Source organism: Lycorma delicatula, chromosome 11 (assembly GCF_047948215.1).
Source record: "Lycorma delicatula isolate Av1 chromosome 11, ASM4794821v1, whole genome shotgun sequence".
NCBI classification, from domain to species: domain Eukaryota; kingdom Metazoa; phylum Arthropoda; class Insecta; order Hemiptera; family Fulgoridae; genus Lycorma; species Lycorma delicatula.
Genome location: NC_134465.1, coordinates 11,934,088 through 11,958,650, shown reverse-complemented (window position 1 = coordinate 11,958,650; position 24,563 = coordinate 11,934,088). Strand labels below are relative to the sequence as shown.

Below are 24,563 nucleotides of genomic sequence, written 5' to 3'. Positions count from 1 at the left end.
ATGACTTGTGTTCTGACATCGATTTAACTATACGAAATATTATCTATATATTTTTTTAATTTTATATATATGTTCAATAATATTTTGAAATAATAACTACAGTAGAAGTACCATATGGGATCGACCTGGATTACCTACCAATATTTATTAAAGAATAAAATAATGATTATTATTAATAATAATGGTGATAATAAAAATAAATAAGTTAATATTTCATCTACAACAATGAAAGTATATGAAATTATTTTATAAACAAATAAATTATTATATATATTAAGAAAATTTATTTTTTTGTCTTCAGTCATTTGACTGGTTTGATGCAGCTCTCCAAGATTCCCTATCTAGTGCTAATCGTTTCATTTCGGTATACCCCCTACATCCTACAACCTTAACAATTGTTTTACATATTCCAAACGTTGCCTGCCTACACAATTTTTCCTTGTACCTGTCCCTCCAATATTAAAGCGACTATTCCAGGATGCCTTAATATGTGGCTTATAAGTCTGTCCCTTCTTTTAGCTATATTTTTTCCAAATTCTTCTTTCTTCATCTATTTGCCGCAACACCTCTTCATTTGTCACTTTATCCACCCATCTCATTTTTAACATTCTCATCGCACCGCATTTCAAAAGCTTCTAATCTTTTCTTCTCAGGTACTCCGATCGTCTAAGTTTCACTTCCATATAAATCAACGCTCCAAACGTATACTTTCAAAAATCTTTTCCTGATATTTAAGTTAATTTTTGATGTAAACAAATTATATTTCTTACTGAAGGCTCGTTTCGCTTGTGCTATTCGGCATTTTATATCGCTCCTGCTTCGTCCATCTTTAGTAATTCTACTTCCCAAATAACAAAATTCTTCTACCTCCATAATCTTTTCTCCATCTATTTTCACATTCAGCGGTCCATCTTTGTTATTTCTACTACATTTCATTACTTTTGTTTTCTTCTTGTTTATTTTCATGCGATAGTTCTTGCGTAGGACTTCATCTATGCCGTTCATTGTTTCTTCTAAATCCTTTTTACTCTCGGCTAGAATTACTATATCATCAGCAAATCGTAGCATCTTTATCTTTTCACCTTGTACTGTTACTCCGAATCTAAATTGTTCTTTAACATCATTAACTGCTAGTTCCATGTAAAGATTAAAAAGTAACGGAGATAGGGAACATCCTTGTCGGACTCCCTTTCTTATTACGGCTTCCTTCTTATGTTCTTCAATTGTTACTGTTAATTAATCAGTTATATATAAACAATCATCGGTTTGAAAGGAAAGACTTAATAAACTTATTAGATGACTGTTTTTTTATACAAACTATAATGAATATATATGTTATGATATTATCTATGATATGATGAAGTGTATTTAAGAACATAACAAATTAAAAAATGACTCCTCTTAGCTGTATAAATTCAGAAACTAGTTTTTTCTCTTACCTTTTTTTTACTTTTAATATTTTTTTAATGTATGTTTTCAGTAAATAATAATTTAATATAGAAACAATATCTAATCTACTTAAATAAAAACGGTAGAGGAGGTAGAAATGTACTGCTATAACAATTCTTCCATTTTTACAGATAAAAAACGTCTTAGATCATTAATAGAAAAACATAACAATTTTGCCTTTCTGTTTTTCATAACGAGTTTTTTAACTTCAACAAGCATTGAAATTTTAAAATATGAAATTCTGCCTCACAATCACGTGCTTGAAATGTTTCTTTTAAATTTCATTTTAGAATTCTTTAAAATGAAAGAATTTATTATTAAAGAAAACGTTTCACTATATGACGTTTTAGTTGTAAAAAAGAAAAATTTATCAAAATTGACAACACTAAATGAAATTATTAATGTAGCTGATATTATGTTTCCGTACATAGATTGGTTTGTAGAGGTACGGGTACGTTATAATAAGAAATTTTTTGAAAGGTCAGAATGTATAAAAATATTAGATCGATTACTTGGGTTTTCAAAAGATGAATTATGTATATTGTATGACTAGAGACAGGATTATATGCATTTGCATATTAAGCCCATTCTCATCGGTTATTGCATATTTTCCTTAAAATCAAGTGACGATGCATATTTTCGCTATATTTACAATATTTTTCGGTAGGGTACCTTGTTAATAAATGAAATCTTACGTTGTAGCCGGCCAAACCTATTAGCTCACGGCTCTTAGATAGTACTTGGCAGTCGCGGAACATTACCTCTGATTGTTTATATTTATAAAAGTAACAAACTATTATTGTTAATTATCGAATTTATCGATATGTTATTCAACTACTTACTAATTGTATGCTGATTTTTAAACTAAAAAAAAAAAAACTAAAAATTAATATTTTTTTTTATTATTTAAAGTTGCATATTTTGACACTTTTCATGCATATTTGCATCCATATTTCAAGCTTTTTATGTAGCATATAATCCTGTCTCTAGTTATGACATTGTATATGTATTCACAAAATATTTAAAAACCGAAGAAATTAAATGTTTAATGTCTTCAATCTTATAATATTATAATGTCTTATTTCAATTTGTTTTATATAAAAATGTAGTGTGTATTAAATTTTTATTTTGTTTCATATTAGTATTTATGATTTTATAAATAAAAATATTTTATAATTTGTATAACCGTTATTTTTTTATAAGGGTTAAGGGTTATTTTTTTTTCAAGGTCCGATCGGTCACGAAATTAAAACCACAATGAAAAATAAAAGATTTTTTTATTTGTAACAAGTACATACATAGTTACGGTATTTCTCTACATAGTTGCCACTCCGATTTAGTCATTTGTCATAGCGTGGTACCAACTTTCCAATATCCTCGTAATAGAACGGAGCCGCCTGTGTTTTCAGCCGTGTTTCTACGCAAGTCTACAGATCGATGTCTGTGCCAAAATGTTGTCCTTCTAGCCAGCGTTTCATGTGAGCAAAGAGGGAAAATCGGATGGAGCCAAGTCCGGGCTGTATGGTGGGTGATCAAACACTTCCCAACGAAAACATGGAGAAAGACAATGCCTGATGACAACATTCCTCTCCGCTTATTCTGAATTGCCCTTCGTAGACGTTTAAGAGTCGCCCAGTATGAGGCTGCAGTGATGGTCGTGCCACGTTCCATGAATTCCACCAAGAGAACTCCATTCCAATCCCATAACACAGTAGTCATACACTTTCTGTTGGAGAAGGTTCGCTTGAACTTCTTTGGTTTACTGGGAAAATAAGAATGTAACCGCTGTTTGGATTGTTCTTTTGTTTCTTCAGTTTTGAAATGGACCCATGTCTCGTCCCCTGTGACAATTTTGTTCAAAAAATCTTCTCCTTCATTGCGGTAGCGCTTGAGAAACGTTAGGGAGGCGTCCATTCTCATTGTTTTGTGATGGTCGGACAGCATTTTGGGAACCCATCTCGCATACAGTTTGCGGTACTGAAGCCTCTCACACACAAGGGTATAGAGAGCTGACCTAGAAATTTCAGAAAACGAATCGCTGAATACAGAAATTGTGAACCGACGATTTTGTCGAATTGCCTCATCCACTCGCTCAACGAGATCATCGGTTGACACTCGTTTCTTTCCCTGACCGCCTGCATCATGAACATCTGTACGTCCTGCTTTAAAGTTCCTGCACCATTGTCGCACTTTGCTGTCACTCATTGAAGTTTCACCGAACACATTACTTATTCGTCGGTGAATTTCAGCTGCATTACACTCCTCAGCCTGAAGAAATCGAATTATCGCACGCACTTCACACTTGGCGGGAGATTTTATTGTTGTAGACATGTTTACGTGCTAACGAAGTGACGCGGCGTGATTGAAGGCCGTACTAGAAACGCTGCGCAACACATATGGGCAAAGGTTCATCCGATTTTTGCGCGAGTTTTTATTCGCGACCGATCGGACCTTGAAAAAAATAACCCTGTGTGTCAGAAAAGTAATGAGACTGACTTTTTACTTATTTTTTTATTTTTTTCAAACAACATTTTCCGCTTCGAAGTAGTTCCCTTGGGCAGCTATATACCAGCGGAGTCGTTGTTCCCACTCATGGTGCCAGCGCTGGATGGTTTCAACTGGTAGGGCTTTTACTGGTCGGTCACAGTCTTTTGAATGTTCTCCAGAGTTCCAAAATGAAGTCCTTTTAGACATGTAGCAGTTTCGGGAAAAGAAAAAAGTCACAAGGACTCAAATCAGGTGAATAGGGAAGTTGAGGAACCGTAGGAATGCGTTTTGAGATCAAAATTTCCGTGACGGAAATGGCCGTGTGACACGGGGCATTGTCATGATGAAGCATCCACTTGTCTGCAATGTCTGGTCTCACGCGAATCACTCTTTTTCTGAGCCTTTCAAGGACACCTTTGTAAAACACTTGGTTGACAGTTTGTTCTGGAGGAACAATTACTTTTTGCACGATACCCCTTCTGTTAAAAATCAAATCAGCACGGTTTTTTCTTTGATTTGCTCATTCGAAATTTTTTCGGTCGACGAGATGGAGTGTGCCACTCTTCGCTTTGCCGTTTTGTTTCAGGATCGTACTCAAATATTCAGGATTCATCAACTGTGATCACACGATTGAAGAATTCTTGGTCATTGTTAATCCTCTCAAGAAGATCAACGCACACGTTTCTTCTATTATCCTGTCCGTCGTGAGTTTTTTCGGCACCAATTTCGCACAAACCTTTCGCATATCTAAATCGTCTGTCAATATTTGATGTACAGTGAAAGCGTTTAAATTTAACTGTGCACTCGCCATTCTTATTGTTAAACGACGGTCTGATCTCACAAGAACCCTCACACGCTTAACATTTTCGTCAGATTTTGAAGTCGAAGTTCTCCCTGAGCGAGATTGATCTACAAGGTGTTCTCGACCTTCCAAAAATGATTTGTGCCGGCGGAAAACTGGTGCTCTTGATAAGTAATGTTCCCGATAGGCCTGTTTCAACTTTTCAAATGTCACACTCGCGGATTCCCCAAGTTTTAACACAATACTTGATTGCACAACGTCGCTCTAAATTCCGATGCTCCATTTTCGTAACGCACAACAAAAACACAACTTCACTGATGGCCCTGTCAAAAATAATGTATTAGCTGAACGGAGTTGAAACTCGTACTGAGCATGTGGAAGGGATGAAGAAACCGGTCTAGCACAGACCATAGACACAGCGTTTCCAGATCGTCGCAGTGTTACAAATCTCGTTACTTTTCTCACACACCTCGTGTATATATATATAACCACATTAGCTATTATGTAAACATTTAGTATGTATTAAATTTTTATTTTTTTGTATCATATTAGAATTTGTCATTGTAAATAAAATATATTTTAACTTAAATAAGCATCAGTTTGATTTAATATTTTAAATGTATTAAAGTTGAGTTTTAAATTGAAAATATCTGTTTTTTATTTGTCTTCACTTTTTCCTAGGTAAATGAATATGAAAAAAAATAATAAAACAGGTATTTTTTTATAAATTTGTATTATTTTATTACTATTTAAAAAAAACAACTACGTTTAACTTGGATTAAAACTATATTTTTCAATACACATTGTAATTCGAAAGAAATTTTCGGAATAAGCGTGCGCAAGAATATTTCCTTTTCCTTTGAAACGATCGAAACATCTTTCTTTTTTCATTTGAAATGTGTGTGTAAATCTTTTAAACGATATAACACTATCGGGATTGATAACATCATGATAAAATGATAATCCTGAATGTTTAGCCCACACATCGAAAGCTTTACTAGTTATTTCCTGAATAGTATTACTCGCCAATGAAAAATGCCATGATATATTGCGTTTATTCCAAAAATATTGTCCTAGTTTATAAGGTGATATGGAATCGCGGACACCGCATCTAGGTTTTTGCATTAACCGAACAGTTTTTTCGTTCAATTCGCCGTCTATTGGTAATTGATAATATTCTTGAAACAATTTTATCGTCGCACTCAATGCACTTGAATTTATATCAGGATTATTTTCATTGTTAAGACAGCTGAATTAGGTCAGATATTTTTCAGCTGAAGAATTAAAACCCACAACTGCAGTAAACAGTAAGAAAAATGCCGTCCACTATATCATCTTCAGATGAATATCTAATTCAAACTAATCTATTATTAAATTTTTCTTGTCGCCGAATGGCTTCGACGCACTAAGTACTTGCTAACCTTATGGTGGCCCTGAAAATGGCCGTTTTTGTCATCGAATGGCTTCAACGGTTCGTATTTTATAACCTTGTGGTGGCTCTGAAAAGGGCCCTTGTTTGCGTTAGCTCTTTGAAGAGCTGTTGGATCCGGAAGCTGGTCTCCGGCAAAGTCGGGGAGGGTCAGACCGGGCTTCCCCTCAGCGGCAGTTGGGTCTTTGATGTAAAACCATTAACGTATTCGTTTAATCGATTTTTTTTTTATATGATCGACTTAACTATACCAGATAGTGGAGTATATTGCACCATACAATCGGTTATTATTAAACAGAAGGCGGCAGTTTTGTCGGGGATATTTGATGAAAACTCAAATTCTATTCGCAAGTCTACATTGCCCGTTTGTAAATATCATTTTGTTTCGACCGTCGAAAAAAAAATAAAGATGCGAATTTTAAAAAATTGATATATCGATTAAATTTTCACCCGACTGTTTGTTATAATACGATTTATAAAAACGAACAAACATATTGTACAATAAATTATAATCGCCCTGGATATTCTCGTACGGATAGTACTACACAGAATTTAAATACAACCTGATATTTGTAGACAAATGACAAATATGTAATTTTGACAAATGCAACGCATTTGTCAAAATTCGAACTGATCTTGTTCGTTTGGTTTTTCTCTCCGTTTGGAATCCAACTATGACATGTAGAGGCTTTTCAATTTGAGAAGCAAATTTCACTGTCCACACGTTTTGCTGTGTTCTAGGACGGATTTTCGAATAAATTCCACCTTCTGAAAACCCGTCGTTGTAGGCTATCGTTTTCCACCATTCTTAAGAGCGGCAATCGTTGGTCATACTTGAAAGTACGGGATCTTCCACACGACTTAAGAAAGTGTCAAATTATGATCGGTCTTACCGATTACTAAGTAAACAAAATTGTTGTCGGAAGAAGACCTTTGAAGTATCAGTTCTTGTTTTACGTTCAAAAGTATTCTCTTGTAATCTCCCGAAAATCCTATTAACATTTTCAAGGGCGTATGAACTGTAAATTTTCCATCCACTGAGCTGTTTGATAGCACTAACCCCATTTTCTGACCATCCGATTGACTGGATACACTTTTTTTTCGCTTTCTCTTAGAGTAAGCAGGTTTTTTATTGTGGTAGTTATACCCGGGTTTCTTACGTTTTCTACCTCTACGCCCGATATTTCGTACCGTATTTCATCGAATTAAAAAAAAAAATACAATTACTGACCGCTTCTAGGCCGACGTTTACCGCGTTATCTTTACCCAATAATGTACCCACCACTACCAAGTAACTTTCTGCCGGGTGTGTGTAGATGTCTTGTTGATGATGAACGGGTATTCTTATTTCATCGTTGTTGTTTAACTTGAAGAAGCGTTCGGCGCATGAGTGTGCTATTCATAACTGGTGATAGAATCATCTAATATGGCATTACTTGTGTTAACATTTAGTATATAAGTCATCTTAAAAAAAATCCCAACGATTGTAGAAAACGCCGATTTTCGGGTGTTAGTCGTCTTCTAGTAACTTATTGACTGCCAGTTGGGGTCGCTTTGAATTCCTTCTTGTAATGTTCTCCTTTTTCCTATCTTAGATGAAGATTTATAGTATTATCTCTCCTTTAAAATTGACTATACCTCCGTTCTGATATACAACTTGTACAACAATGTTGTATATCCGTCTCGTATTGACGGAAGGTAAATTACGTTATGGGGCGTTTCTACTATTTTATAACCGCGTTCGACGTCGTGCAACACGTGTTCTTCTTCACCGTTCGTAAACGAACTTCTGACAGTGTTACAGGTTACACGTATGGCGTTCACCGTGCTAATGGAAATCGGTTCGATGCATATGTGCCATTTATGTGGTTCTAAAACGATCGAAACGAAGGCTAATATAGAACGAAATGTGTTCGCTTGTGTAAAGTCGACTTGAAATGAACAGTACAACAAATATCTCATAGTTTTCTTATCGTATAAGATATGTAATGTAGGCGGTTTGGTACACATATTGTCGGTCTCCTCAAATGCTGATACCATCAATTTGTTTGTTTTTTTAATTTTATTTTTCTCATTAATTCCGGAATAAAAACCTCATTTGCATCATCATTTTCGCAAATTATTTTAATTATTTCATGTTTCAGAGTCATTTCTATGTCTTCGATTTCATAAATACCTTCGGGTAATTCAATACGCTTATCGTACCCGTAATAAAACATTTTATTTTTGTCTTTTTCTACATTAGATATATTATTACAGGTCATAAAATCAATCGGACCTATTTCCCATTCCCTTCTTCAAATTCAATGGAAGGAAAGAAATCGGAACTAAATGACGAAATCTTTCCCGATAAACAAAACATTATTGTTCAAGAAGAAATTTTAAGCACAAGTGACCACAATTAAATTTTCACAGAATTTGAATTTTGGATTCATTTAAACAGAATTTGTTTAAAAATGTTTCTTTGCAGGTTTTAAAATATGTTACCAGTTCCGTCGGCGATCTCAGATTCCCGATACCATCGAAATAATCGACTTTTTTTGTTTTTACAGTAGCACACCCGGTGGGTCCCGGCATTTATATTTCTATCCAAATTGACGATACCCGATTCTACTGAATTAATTTTTTGGGATAATATATCTCTCATAAACACACCTCTAAAATCTTCGATACCGGATTTCAACACAAATTTCCATAAATCGCCATCCATCAGGGTCTTCGGGGGAACTCTTTCAACAGCGACATTTTTGTTGGCGATTTCTTCTTCTTCGTCATCTTCTTGCACGCCGACGTTTTCCGGTGTTTTTCTTTATACTACAATTTGGGATACGGTTTTAAGTAGAGACCTTTACTACGTTTATGAATTCTACCGCTGAATTTTCTCTTAGCTTTCATTATATTTGTTACCGCCCAAGCGGCGGCTTTTTTAGCAATACTGACTTCGGCTGCTTTCACCCTTTCCCAAACTCAGGGGTTTGGGAAAGGCCCCAACCCAGGGTTTGTCATTTGGCCCAGGGGGGCCAAATGACAACCCCTATCAGATTCGGTGTCCTCGATATCAGATATCATAACAGTTCACGTACAAAAATTTCAGTCGAAAAGTAAACAAAAAACTTTCAAAGTCCGGAAAGGATAAAAAAAAATGAAGCCCAACCCAATCTAGGTAAATGTTAACGGACCCGAAAATGTCAACAACCAAAAATCCACTATATAATAATTATTTAGTTGAACTTTTATTTACAAAAATATTGTACATTTTCACAACCATAGTCTGATTTAGATTTTAAAATTTGGCTTTTCAAATTTTAGATCAACTATTTAGTCGGTTTTTTTATTATGCCCCTAATGGCATAAAACATTCCAATAACACCCAAACAAAAAAACAAAAAATCTGATTAAAGTACCCGATGAACCTTCAAATTATTTTGTAATTATCTGTTAAAAGAAAAAGTAATTTAGTATTTTCCATTCAAGAATGGGAATAATTATACCGTAAAGAAAAATAACAAAAAAATTTAACTTTATAAATAATCATAGACGTTTGACAGAAATGTATAAAAAATTATAATGAGAATTAAAAACAGTTAATTAAAAAACATTAGAAAACTGAAATAAGGTGTAGGAGTAAAAAAGCGTAGTCAAATTTATATCTGTGAAGTGTCGTACATAGAATAGAAGCTGTATAAAAGAGATAAGGAACAAAATAACAGTAAGTAAAGCCAAGTAAACAAACTAAAAACTTTAATTACTAAGAACTTTGATCAAAGTACAAATTTACTAAGTAACTGTTACTGTAAATTGAATGAATAATTGTTTTATAATTTGTGTTTTGTGTGGAGAAATATGGAAATTAAAAATAAATAAACAAAAAATATTTTATCTGAAAAGTTTCGGTCATAATGAATAAAAGATTTAGAGAATAAATAGATTGATGAAGTTAAAATAAACAAATCCTGTTTAGCATAAATGAAAAGTAATCTTAATAAAGCTAATGAGAAAAAGGAAAGATATCTGGTTGGAGTACATATAAAAGAAAATTCTCTAAAAGAGTAATGTAATCTCTAAGAGTAATGGAGAGGACTAAAATATGCAGGAGAAATAATAAACTAAATATTATGTTTGCGTTTACATTATGTACTAATGTATATTAGTTTGAACCATTCAAGAATACTATTTTACAATCTACATTTTTTCTTACTAACAATAATAAATTGTATTATTATTTCAGGTTCGAATTGCTGCAACATTAGGTGGATTTTTTGGTTTGATGGTACTGTTAGTCGTATATAAAAGTAAGTGTAAATCAAGAAGTTTAAGCGACGAACATTTAGAAGCCGCTGTTGCTGCTGCAGTTATTGAAGAAGAAGAGGAACTAGCATTAAATGCACTTAATTTATATGGACCACGAAGGTCCCTTGGAAATATGAGTGCACCTAGTATTAATAATTATCCTAGATTTTCTTCCTTAGCAGGGTTTGTATATATTTATAATTCATTTTAGGTTTTATTTTAAAATAAAATTATTTTATTCAGATTAACTTTTGCAAATCTCTTCGTAATAAACAGAATATATAATCATAAAGATATTACTGATTATCATAGGATATAAATGTTGCAAAGTAAATCAAAATCTTAACACCATTGAACAATATGAGATTTACAAGCAAACTAAATTGTTCAAAAACAACATAGATTGAATTTATAATTTTAAAAGATTACAATTAAAAAATTTTCCTAACAATTTTAAGATAAGCTCTATCTTAATAATACCACCAGTAACTACTGAAATAAAATTTTGATTACTGTAATTGTTAGGGCCAATACCAGTAAAACCATGCGGGCTGGTAACCCACACAACCATGTAACCCTGATGGTAACATTGTAATCCCTGATGCCCTGTGGACAGGATGGGAAGCCTAGTTTTTATGTCCAAGATATTCCGTAGGATCTCTCCAAAGGCCAGCACTCAATCGACCCGCTGTCTGGACAATGGACCAGAGCAGAAATTAGGTTCACCAGCGAAAAGTATAGGAACTACTGCCAATTCAGCCTGCAGGATCAATGAGCAGCTCGCTGCACAACCACCACTCCACACAACCTAACTACACTAGACATCAAAGATATCATTACCGCCATCAAAGTAAATACAGACCATAGGTGGTCAGATGCCTATAGGGAACCGCATGGAGGTCACTCTCCCTATCACCAGCCTGGAAAAATCGCTATGTATCACTCATTATAGCCAAAAATACATATCTGGCAACCGCTGGAACCTGTTTCTAGAGAAAGCCAAGCTCCTGTTCCGTAGGCACAGTTTTGCTCTGAATTTAAGAACCACCAATCGGGTCCATCAGGGCAGGTGATATGATTCACGGATTTCATGACCCTGATTCTTCCATCGCTACTTCTAGATACTCTGGGTCCAGTGTAGCTGCTTATTCTCATTTGCTATACAAGAACTGCATCTTGGAAGATTATCTGGCAAAAAAATTTATATGTAATTTAAAAGTCTAATTTCACTTCCAACAATTTTATAAAGTCAACAGATAATATTCTGATTAAAACTTATTCGTTTCAGTTTAATCATAATAAATTAACAACTACAAACCTTCTTATAAGATATTTTTCATACGTGTTATATTTAGTAAGGCCATATTAGTTAAGTATTTGTTACAAGTTTTGACTATTTTTCAAAGTGGTAGTTCCTATGTTATAAACAATAAGTAGATTTGATATGATTTCTATAACGTAAACGTAAATGAAATTATGTTTACAGAAAATAAATAGCATACAGAAAATGATTCATAGTTAAAGATGTACAGACAAAATTATTAATTTTGTTTACATTACCATCATAACATATTCTATTTTTAAGCAGGTCCTTGACCTTGTCCATCTCCATTCCTTTATATTTCAGCTTAAAATTTTAGTGACTGCTCCTTTTTTTTTTTTTTTGATTGTGTATGATTTTTAATCTTTTCTGACCTTTTTTCTTTACACTTCCTATTGATTCTTCTACCGTCATTGTAATCAATCTATTTCATATATCTAGCCAATTAATTAGCTTTATTAATATGACTTGTTCTAATTAAATCTCTGTATTCACTCTGTCTCACCATTTAATTTTCTCCATTCTCTTCTATCCCCACATTTAAAATACTAACAGCCTTTCTTTTTCCCTTTTTATTAGCTTGCATAACATTTCATAAGATACTTCATTAATTCTTAACTCCATTTTATTTTATAATTACTGCTGTCATCAGTAGGGATAGACATTGAGATAATTACTCTAAATTTTTTTCAATTTTAAACTAAAAATAAAAAATTTGAAAATAAAGATGTTTTAATAAATAAGAACTGATCAGAAAAAAGCTTTTTCTCATACTTTGAATAATCTGCTCCCTAAAAAAAAAAAACAAAAAAAAAATTTATTCTAGTTTAAATGTTGTTTTTTTTTTATTTCTGTACCAAATAAAGGGTTATTAAGATATTGGTAATTATTCGTTTTTAATTCAGAAAAAAGTTACAAAATTATTATTTTTTTGTTGCTGTTTCATTATTTTTCAATATATATTTTTTATAATTTCATTTTATTACATACAGGCCTTGTACATAGTTATTAACACACATATATATATATATATATATATATAAGTGTGGTTCCGCATATTTTTACTCTTATTATGATGTATAACGTATAAACAGGTTAAGTTTTATGGGTAACACCTCCATTATATTCTTTTGTAGTCTGAATATATTAACTACATTGTATCACTGAAAGCAAAACTCTAGTTTGATTAAAACAAACTTTTACTGCAAAATTTTATAACAAAGTACACAGTTATCAAATTTTTTTATACTCGTATATCTGGTGAAAAAAATTGATGTAGTTAAAAAAAAATTTCTTAAATAGAAAATAGTTATCAGTGTGATGCAATGTGAAAATCATAAATTGATTTTCATATTTTGTTCATTGAGCAAATTGAAAGTACATATTAAGAACAACTCACTTCCTGTAGAGTTGTACTTCTATGAAGTACTTCTACAGAAGTATTACTTCTATTGCACTTAGAATACTTGTGTTTAGCAGCTGACTTTTGAAGTCAAAGGTTCTGAGGTTCAAATCGTAGTAAAGAATAGTGCTTTTTATAAGGATTTGAATACTAGACATTTAATACTGATGTACTTTGGAAGTTGGGTCAATTAACCACACATCTCAGGAATGTTCGATCTTAGTTTGTACAAGCATACAAGACCACACCTCATTTACATGTCATACATATCATCCACATCTCATTGGGGTGTGGGGAAGATGCTTACTGTTCTCCAGTTGAACAAATCGCAACATTCACATATAATACACCTTTTTAGTACTTCTATAGCACAGAGTTGTGCTTCTATAAAATGTTTTAGGTGTAATAACTTGATCCAGTATATGTATTGCAAATGAAATTGTTGCTAATTTCAGCTGTCTTGAAATATACAGAAAACTTGTTTATTATACAGTAATTTTGTTAAAATAAATATCTTTAGAAAATTTCTTAATGCTGAAACATATAACATGTATATAATTTCACAGTTTTTCAGGAAGTACAATAAGTATTAAGCTAAGGGAACTTAATACACTATATTTTACAGAATTTTACTATTTATAAAGTAAAACAACTTAGGTTGTATGACATTAGGTAGAAATCTAAGCCAGATTTGTGCTAACAAGGAGAGCTTTTATGAAAAAAGAAGACAATAACTTGACTATATAAAAACTACAGTACTTTCAGAGAAAGCATCAGTTTTATTACTGATGCTGCATTTACATCACAGCCATTCAAAAGACTTGAATAATAAAAGTAAAGTAAATGTAAAGTAATAAATTGATATAGGCCTAGCTGCAGAAATAATGCACACAGAAACAAATAGAATAGTATCATAGAAAAGAGTATATATCATGTCTATTGATCATAGAGATACTGTAGGTTTTTTAAATAGTTCAACATTTTGAAGTCCTAGTTTCCAAAAATACTAAAATCTCTTAGGCAACCTACCATGAGACACATCTCATCCACAGAAGTGGTACAGCTATTACTAATTGTATCAAAATGCATGCAAGGTCAAATATTTTTCACTCAGCTTCAATATGTCATGCTCATCAAATACAAATGATTATTTAGTTCAAAAAGTGACATCTTTACTGCAAGGATTGGCTGTATAGAGAGAAACATCATACTTTTAAAAAAAGAAGTTTTGACTAGTGTCTTGTATCTCAGATTATTAACATGTATTGCAATTAAAAAAGAAATAATATCTGTTTGAAGTCATGCATCACATAATCTATCCCCAATCAAAACTGCTGTCTAGTTGCTATATGGTTAGCAGCATGTTAATCATATATGATCTACATTCCAGTTTGATTCCTAGTAAGGTTCTAGCATTTCTCATTTATTCCACCCTTCTCTTTAACATATATGTGTAGCATGTTCAAGGTTGTAACATTAACAAAAAAATAAAAAATATTTAATTTTTATAGTTTTTTTTAAATAAAGAGAAATTCAGTTGTTATATTTTGGTCATAATACAATTATTATTAAATAGTATTGTTTAAAATACTTATAGAATTCATAACGTATGAATTTCAAATTGTATTGATTTTTTGAAAACAGTAGATAAAATTTATTAAAACACTTCTAAAAATATAACCTAATTATACTTTTATTATTTTTAATGTTATTACGTGTTAATGTTACGTTGTTGTAATGGTTTAGTAGTAAATTTATTATTTGTTTATACTAGTATAGTGTTATATTCCTGTTATGTAACATAGCATCTGCCTTATGTCTTAAAAAAGAAACCTAATAAAGTTTTATGTTAATAGATTTTTACGAAATTAGTATCAGAAACAATTGGCAATAGCAGCTGGTAAAAATAAACTTGAAAATTGAAATTCTTTATGTTGTTTCTATTTTACTATTTTTGTAACTACTACTATTGACTGGAGGAATGTAGAACAAAACTGTGAAAAAACTCATACTGCGTTTATTAGTATATAACAGTAATTCCTAAAATTTTTTTTCAACTGATGCCTCTGTTTAGAACAAATATTTTATTAGGAGTCTATCTGTAAAGGTTGTCAGGAGAGAAAAAAATTATTAAACAAGCATTTACTTTAAAATATGTGAAACATTAAAAATTAATAAAAAATGTCAACTACTGTAAAACTTAAAATAATTTAGTCGTACACTAAATTATGTCAATAAAACATTCATCAAAATTATTAATTTATTATTTTTATTTATAGCCCATCAGGCCGATCTAATTGTTAACTCATCGTTGTAAATCAGTAGTTTAACAGCCGACTTTCAAAGTCAAAGGTTCTATGGTTCAAATATTAGTAAAAGTTAGTTGCTTTTATTTGCTTTTATACGGCTTTGAATACTGGACAGTGGATATTGATGTACTTTGGTAATTTAATTAACCAAACATCTCAGGAATGGTCGACCTGAGTCTGTACAAGACTACAACACCTCATTTACATGTCATACATGTTGTAATCTCATTGGGTCATGGAGAGACTGCTTATTGTTCATTAGTTGAACATACTGCAACATTCACATTATAAAATAAGTAAATGAATAATAATTTTAATTATGAAAAAAGAAAAAGAATTTCAGTATTTTTGATAGCAGGATTTTCTACCCCAGAAGAATGGCATTAGCAGCTTCACAAATATAACATATTTTTTATCTTCCAGAATCTAATCAACTAACTGGTTCTCCCATCACATCCTCACCTTCCCAGCTCACCTTTTTCCATTGGATTTTAATTAACTGATTTCTTAGATAAACAACAATTTTACATATTTGTCTAGTGATCCATCCCCAGCTATTGATTAACCAACCAAATGAATAATTAATTATTTGGATATCCCTCATGGAATTAATGCTACAGCACATTTAAAAACTTCATTAATCAAACATTATCTCTTTAGATTTCTTTAATTCTGCACAATAAACTCATTACTGTAGCTACTCAGTCGTTGTCTAGGACTCACTTCCAAACAACAATACAGAACCATTTTATACAACTTGTACATAAATTATTTTTCCCTGAAATTATTCCAGATTTAATATTAAGATTAATTTTTATGTCCAAATTAACTACCTAAAAACATAAGATAATAAAAATTAGAACTTATATTAACTTCTTGTTAAAATAATATTAAATAGAAAATAGAACAAAAAATATATCAAAATGTAATTTGATTTTGAAAAAAATTTTGTTTTATTCAAAGGGCTACCTGGAAAGTAACTTACATTTTTAATTTTAAACATATCACATCTGGAATGGGGAGGGGGTACTGTAAACACCTTACAATAGCAGATAGTGAAGCTCAATAGATACATTTAGCAATAATAGTAGAAAGAGCTCTACATTGCTGTTACTCGTTTAAAAAATGAATATGATGATGTAACCTGCAATTGAGAATTCCATCAGCTGTGATGTATATTCATTATATAATGTTGCTATTAGCCAGAAAGTGTAAAACAACTGAAATCCATCAGAAATATTACAGATTTTACGTGAAAACAATTTAATGAGTGAGGGTATTATGATACAATGGTTAGAGAAGTGATTGACTAATGTCATGAATAATGAAACGGTTAACTATAAAATATGGTTCAAGATAACTGACTATTGACCATTTCAGAACTTTCTGATTTATTCCTCAGTTCTTTCACTCATTAACCGACAGTAACATAAAATTATGATAAATTTTCTGCCTGGTTGTTTCCTAAACTTCTTTCACAGTAGTATAAAACACAGTGGGAAAACAAAAATTTTCTTGAGCATTATAACACTAAAGGTGATGCTTTTTTGATGAAATATTTATAGATAATAACTGGATTTCATATGTAAATGTAGAGAAAAAAATCAGTCAATCTGTGTGGAGCCTTACTTGCCAATATAACCAAAAAAAAAAAATCTCATGTGGACACATTTACACATTTCTGATGTATTCTGATTTATTTCATTATCTTATGTGGACACATTTGTATACACATTTTTTTTTTAAATTAAAAGTACTTAAAATTTTATTTCATCAATAACTTCCGATATTTTTTTATTGTTATTATTGAATTATTATTTATTGTAAAACTTTTTTTACAATCAAAGGTTAATTTACAAACAAAGGTTCAATTTTTTTTTTGGGCTTTTTTGGACACTTTTGGTCTAGTCGATTGCAATCAAAAGGGGAGGTGCACAACTAGATGTTGCAACAGTCCTAAATCCAAAATTCCAACATCCTATTGCTAATCGTTATGCAAGACACATACATATGCACAGACGTCACGCTGAAACTAGTCAAAATGGATTCGGGAAAGGTCAAAATGGATAGTTCTGTTGAAATCTGAAAACTGAAATTTTTGCAATCACAATACTTCCTTTACTTCATACAAGGAAGTATTGGAAGTATGAAGTAAAGGAAGTAAAAAGCTTCAACAAGCTTTTCCTGCCAGATATATCTTGACAACTATCTTTTGGAATAAAAGAGAAAGCTTGTTTATTGCATCACAATCAATTTGGAAGTATAAAACAAATATCATGCCATGCTGAGCTCTGGTGCTGTTTTCTTATATAACTATATTTATCTGCATACTGTCAAACATGCACACTTGCCATCACAATTGTCACTTTGCTGTGAAAATTCAAATGCGGTAATATTCATTCCCCCCTTCTTACAGACTGGATTTAGCACTAGATGATTACCATCTACTTATGAAAATGAAGCCTTGTGAATGGCTTATATCCTAATGCTTTAACAATTATGAGAAGTTTCATTTTAATAAAGATTGGCTCAAATCACAGATAGAAAAATCTTGTGAATTCAAAACTAAGTGAAATTCCATAACAAGTGTCTCACTTAGGCTACTGACAATGCAGAAAATTTTATAAAAGTTGTATGGATAAAATCTTGGGAACTGTATTGCTTTTTTTTTTTTTTTTTTTTTTTTTTAATAAAGAAATCTAAGTCACTTTCTGGATAGTCCTCATATTTATTTAACGTTCAGATGGTCTCAATCCTTGCTATACTAAATAAAATTTTTTTTATTATGATCAGTACTTAATAATACATTATGTAGATCGTATCAGGAATGAATAAATATATTACTCTAAAGTTAAAAAAAAAATAATTACCTCAGCATTTATCTGGATGGATTAACGATAGCCATGGTAAAACCTTGATCAATGCAATGTAACAAAATACTTAATTTCTTGTAAAATAGAAAGTAGATATGATTAAAGACTGACTTAATTATTTAAAATTTAAATATATGTAACAATATTAAACATATAAGGATACTAACTAAAAAAAATAACTTCAAAATAAATTGTAAAAATGAAAATTATTTGAGCATATATTTATATATTCATTGAAGTGAGATGCAGAAAATTCAGGGTTTAAGTTTTATAATTTGTATTACTTAGAAATTTATCGACTGAGTAATTGTTTAAAAGGAAATCTCGTGATTGTATTTTAAATAAATTGGTGGGAAAATATTTTAAATGGTTTAGCAGCCTGATTAAAAATAGCAACAGAAGCATAATATATTCTGTATGTATTACATGAATTCATCATAACAGAGTTATTCTTGATAAAATATTTTAAAAAATTATTAATTTTTTGCATATTTTATTCATAATTTGATTAATTTTTGAAGTTGTCATAAACAATGTAAAACTAAATTGTAAGAAAATAAAAACTATTTAAATTTTAATTGCCCTTAATTTTAATTGACAAAGTAAAGTAAAAAAAAAAAAAAATTAATAATAAAAATCAAGAGTTAAGAGCCAAAAAAAAAGAAAAAAAAGATATATTTTTTCAAGGTACGAACAAATTTTTAAAAAAATTCTAGAAATACATAGATACATAGATTATGCTTAACAAATTTGCTTAAGTAAAATTTTCTATAAATCTAAACCCCTTCCAATAAACGCTAAGACCAGAATGTAAAGATATTCAAAAAAACTTTCTGTAATTAAGATCTTGGGTTTATAATTTTTGAAAGTTGTATGACATTTTATGATAGCCTATATATAATTAATAAAATATCAAAAAACTTTTTTTTTAAATATTATAATCAAAAAGATAGAACAAAAAATTTATATTTCAATTTTAAGAGGTATAGGTTGGTTTTTTGTGAAAAGTCTGTGAAAAAAAATTGAAACTGGTTTTTTTGCAACAGCCCCCACCTCTCAATGGATTTTGAAAAAAAATAATATGATCAATGCCCCATATAAAGAAATATTTGAATTAATATTTGACCGAACTAAGAAAATCAGTTCAGTCAATCCTAAGATATAAAGCCAAAAGCAGTGCGACACATACATACATATATATGTTTTTTTTGGTCTAGATGAACCAACTGGATGCTAAAATGTAAAGATTTGCAAAAAATATGATTTTTTGCAAATCCCACCCATTTTTGACACGATCACTATACTTTCCCCTACAATTCACCATGAAAGTAAAAAACCAAATAACAAGGAAGTTTCTATGTTTTAAAAATGATCTTATGTCATTTTTTGCTAAGATTGCTTTTTATAATATTTGAAAAAAAATTTTTACCACTCTTTAATTGTCTCCCAACACTATAAACCACCACTTTTGAAGATTTTGGAGAATTGTAAAATTCTCCTAAATCTTAATTAAAAGGTAAAACTGTACTTAAATAAGGAAGTAATTATTTCCTTGTTATTCCTTAATTATTTCCTTATTTAAATTCTACTTTTACCAAAGACAAAAATGTATTATTTATGTACGGCATCGTTTGTCAATTGAAAGAAATGCATTTATTTATAGTTCTGTTGAAGGCTTTAGATGCCCACTGGAACCATGATAAAAATGTGAAATCCTGCACAGAGTTACTGCATCCTTACTGTTTGTGTGAGTTAGTAAGGATGACTGTCAATGAATCTGTTACAAGATTCTTTACCTAGTACAGGCCTCCTATTCTACATAATTGTAAATCCAAATTCATGTGATCATAAAAATATTTGTAATCTCAATTTGATTTTAAATCATTTATAATAATATTCAAAGAATCTGTGTATACTATTAATGAACCCTAAAGTACTAGCTATTTTTTTTTAGGAACAACCTTTTTCACAAGTTTATCTGGGGTTAAACAATTGTTATTTATAGTCAAATACTATTTCTACTGTTAATATTTGAGAGAATTTCAGTAGTATAAAATATATATGAATGGTCATTCATTCATTCATTCATTATCATTCCCACTGTTACTTAAAATATTACTTATTATTTTTAAAATAATTTATACTGTTATTATTGTGTTATTATTATTAGCTTCTTAATGATGAAGAAGTAGTATCTCTGAATTTCATGTAGAAGATTTTGGGTTCAAATTCTGGTCAGGTTTGGCATTTTTCAATTGCTACAAAATTCATGTATCATAATGAAACTGTAATCGGTTGGATAACTTTTGTTTCTGAAGAAAATAATTAATTATTTCTTATTTTACAGGTGCAGTTTAATGAATCCACAAATGAGACCGTATTATAGACCTAGGGCTAGAATGAGCATATCTGGCCCAGCTAGTACTGCTACTCATCGATTCAGTATTTGTCAGTCACCATTGTCAAGGCCACTGACATCCCTGCCGCCTAAAAGATCGTATCCTGAGGTAAATTTTTAATTCAATATATTTATTTTGTTTATTAAATGGATTTGTATATATCACACATTATTACCCACGTCACTGATAACTGACACAATATAACTCAATATCCTGTAATAATTACACATGTTCCTGTAATGTAACAATGTAATTCTGAAGACCTGCATCCAAAAATGTCTATTTCTTTATTAAATTCAAAACTATATTGTACCTCGAATTTAAACTCAAATTTCCATGAAAACAAATGCGGAGTCCATGAGTGAGTTTACATCTGCAGACTAATTTCAGCTAACTAATAAATAAATGTTTAAATTTTGATTGTTTACATAAATTTCAACAACAAAAAGATCATTCATTATTTTAAAATAATAATAATAAAAAATGATATCTGTGGAAAATTATGACTTAAACTACTAAAAGTAAGTGAGGCAAACAAATTAGATACCACAACTCTCAGAGAAAGCAACTCTTTCTAGTGCCTTCAATAAGGTGTTCTACTTGCATCACATCCGACAGCTGGGACATGTTGTGAATGTAATTTCGTAAAAAAAAATTTTTTTTAAGTAAATGAATGAACTGTGGAAGTTAAATGTCCATATTTGTATTTTTAAACTAATTTTGTTAATTTTAACTTTTTTTTAATTTTAATCCATCAGGAAGAGGAAGATGAAGAAGAAGATGATGATGATTATCCATGTAATTTTCTAAGAGTTCCATCCAGTAGAAGAGCTTCAAGAAGATTAAGTTCAATAACATGTTCAAGTTCAGATACATCGTATTTAGAAAGAAGAGGTTCTGCAGTTGAAGTCGGTTTACCTCCTCCACCACCACATCGTCGGCCTCGTCTTGACCCACATCCTAATGCTTGGGATTTTTATTATCCTATAGATATACAGGTTTTTTTTTTTTACTATTGTTATTGTTAAATTAAAGTTTACTTGAAATCCTATAGTGTGTGCAAAACTTAGTATATAGTACATTAAAGTAGGAAGAAACAAACAAAAACCCTTCAGTGGGGCAATGGGGATTTGAAAAATCATTAATAATTGCATACTTCCATATATCGCACAATTCTGAACATGAAAATGGATTTTCTTTAAGGAAGTCTGACCCAATTGTCAGATGAGTCTTTAGTAATTTAGAGGAAATATAATTGCAATTTCTCACAGTATATATTTAAGCTGGTATATGAAAAATCATTGACTGGGTGAAGATAGCACGATGTCCAAAGGAATTATGGGCTTATGAGCCCTCACATTCTCTGAGAACTTTCTTTGGATTTCATTAAGTAATCCTCTAATCTTTGTTAAGTGTTTAAAAACTATTAGAGTTACTGGTCTTGCATCCTTGTTATGTGGCTATTTTTGTACCTACAAACCTACTTGGTGATTGTTTCCTACCTAGAAATGTTGGTTTTTATTAGCAGGAATTAACAAGGCACAAGTCACTTAAAATTTATTAAAAATATCATTAACTTAAATTTTAATTTCATAGGAAATAACAAGGTTATGGTGGAAATGTACCCTTCATTTTTTTTTTCAAAAAACTAAAATAATTATTATTGAATTAATAACCAATTGATTTTGATTTATTTGGATGATATTCTGGCCATCTTCAGTTATTCAAATGCTATTTTTTATGATTGTGTTCTCTTAAGCATCTCTGGATTGCCAGACCAGGATATGTCATTAATTAGAACACAATAACAAAATCCAGAAAACAGTAACTAGAAACAATTAATATTAAAAAAATTTTGTCTGGCTGAGCTCAAACTGTTTGTCTCCTGGACAGGAAAGCAAGCATTGACAATCTGTATCCCTCTACAAAAAAAAATAATAAATTAAATAATCATAAAAATACTATTCATTATTTTCTTAATAATTGGATAATAAGCCCCTTTTGATCATATCCATCTGCAATTTTATTTCATATAGATGGACAGAAATTTATATATAAATTATCAATGGAAAAGACATTTTTTTTAAAAGAATAAACCATTGTTAAATTTAGACAACCCGAGTCTGATATTCCACACTTCTTTATCTTTAAAAAGAATTATTCTTTTCCTGTAGATTTTTTATATCTAGTAAGAGGAGGTGATGACAATATCCTAAAATCACATTATCACCCCCTACTGAAACTTTGTCTGTCTGATGGTCACTATAATACAAAAGCAAACAGTATTGCAAGTTTTATATTTCAATCATACTCAAAAGTTAAGGAAATGTCCAGTTTAATTTGAAAAATAATAAATAAAAAATTAATAAAATTTGATTTTCATTAATCTATAGTTATTGTAATATATATTATTATTTGTAACGTTTTATTTTATATTAATTATCTTTTTTAAATGTAGGTAATTCAACCAACTCCAGAAATATCTCCGAGTGGTAGTGAAGGATCCTTATATGTAAGAGCAGTCGACAAAGGACCAAGTACTGCTGTTTCACTTCATCAAAATCAGAGCAATAATATTAATAATTCATTGCCTGGTGGATTGTTGGTACCAAAAATGGCACCTCTCGCATCAATAAGTAGTTGCGGCATAACTGATATATCCGATGATGCACATTCAATCGGTTCAGATTCGGTATTTTTAGATGATGAATGTCTTGATACTGAAGATGAAGCCGAAGATTTTTCAACAGATAGTGATCTCGATGCAGATTTCGATGAACGTAAAAAATCATTAGCTGCTGAAAGATTCAGTAATTTAACTCCGTCCAATGTACCGTTTGCAGAACATTTACAGGTATCACAATATCCAAGGACATTGGCTGGTAGATGGCAAAGTAATAAACCGGTTTTACTAATCGATCGAAGATATTCATCGCCTAGTTCGCAAAATTTACAAAGGACTTCTTCTTACGGTGATAATAGTAATTTGATGATTCATGATGATGTCGATGATGATTCGCAATTTCCTACATGTAGTAAATCATGTTATCAGTTTGGTGATAATTTGCAAAATAATAGTGATAATATCGCTAATCGACCTCAGTTACCATTACCACAAAATTCATCAAGTAGTGATAGTGGAACTTTGGAAATAACAATGGAAAAACAAAATTTAGATACAATGGATTCATCAGAACAACAATCTAATGAAAACACAACCACAATAAATGTGAATGAACAATTCAATTTAATTCAGTCACGACCGTTTTATAGTGCTTCGTGTGACCATCTTGTTAAAGCTTTACAACAACAAGATAAATTAAAAACTGCATCGATGCAAAATGTTGTTGAAAATTGTTCATGGTCACAAGAAACATTGTTTTAAATTGTTATATTTTTATCTGTTTTACAGATACATGTAATAAATAAGTTACGTAATAACATAAATATCTTTATAGGTAAAAAAGGTCGATGTGATTTATATATGTTACCATAATTATTATTACTGTTAATGTTAATGACAGATGTTTTATTTACAAATTAATATTGATATATAAAAATATGTATCATAAATATATTTAATGTTAGCCTTATAAATTAGTAATTTACCAATAGTTGTAGATATGTTGGAGGTGAAAAAATTTTTTTAAATCTTTACATTTAATAGTATATATATATTTTTAACTGTTAAATATTCTTTATTTTAAGTGAACTGAAATATAAACCCTGGTCGATGACTATTTTTGAGCATACAGTTAATAATGTTCAAGGAAATTCCAGAAAGATACTTTGAAAATGTGTA

General features: G+C 30.7%; 1 protein-coding gene across 1 annotated transcript in view; it reads left to right on the top strand.

The window, feature by feature from the left end:
• LOC142332462 (uncharacterized) overlaps positions 1 to 24,146 on the top strand; it is a 43,037-nt gene extending 18,891 nt beyond the window's left edge. The window contains exons 3-7 of the mRNA XM_075378908.1: positions 10,396 to 10,640; positions 20,710 to 20,869; positions 21,520 to 21,759; positions 23,220 to 23,273; positions 23,328 to 24,146. Coding sequence (XP_075235023.1) covers positions 10,396 to 10,640; positions 20,710 to 20,869; positions 21,520 to 21,759; positions 23,220 to 23,273; positions 23,328 to 24,146 — 1,518 coding nt within the window. The remainder of the gene's footprint in view (positions 1 to 10,395; positions 10,641 to 20,709; positions 20,870 to 21,519; positions 21,760 to 23,219; positions 23,274 to 23,327) is intronic.
• The last annotated feature ends 417 nt before the right edge of the window (positions 24,147 to 24,563 follow it).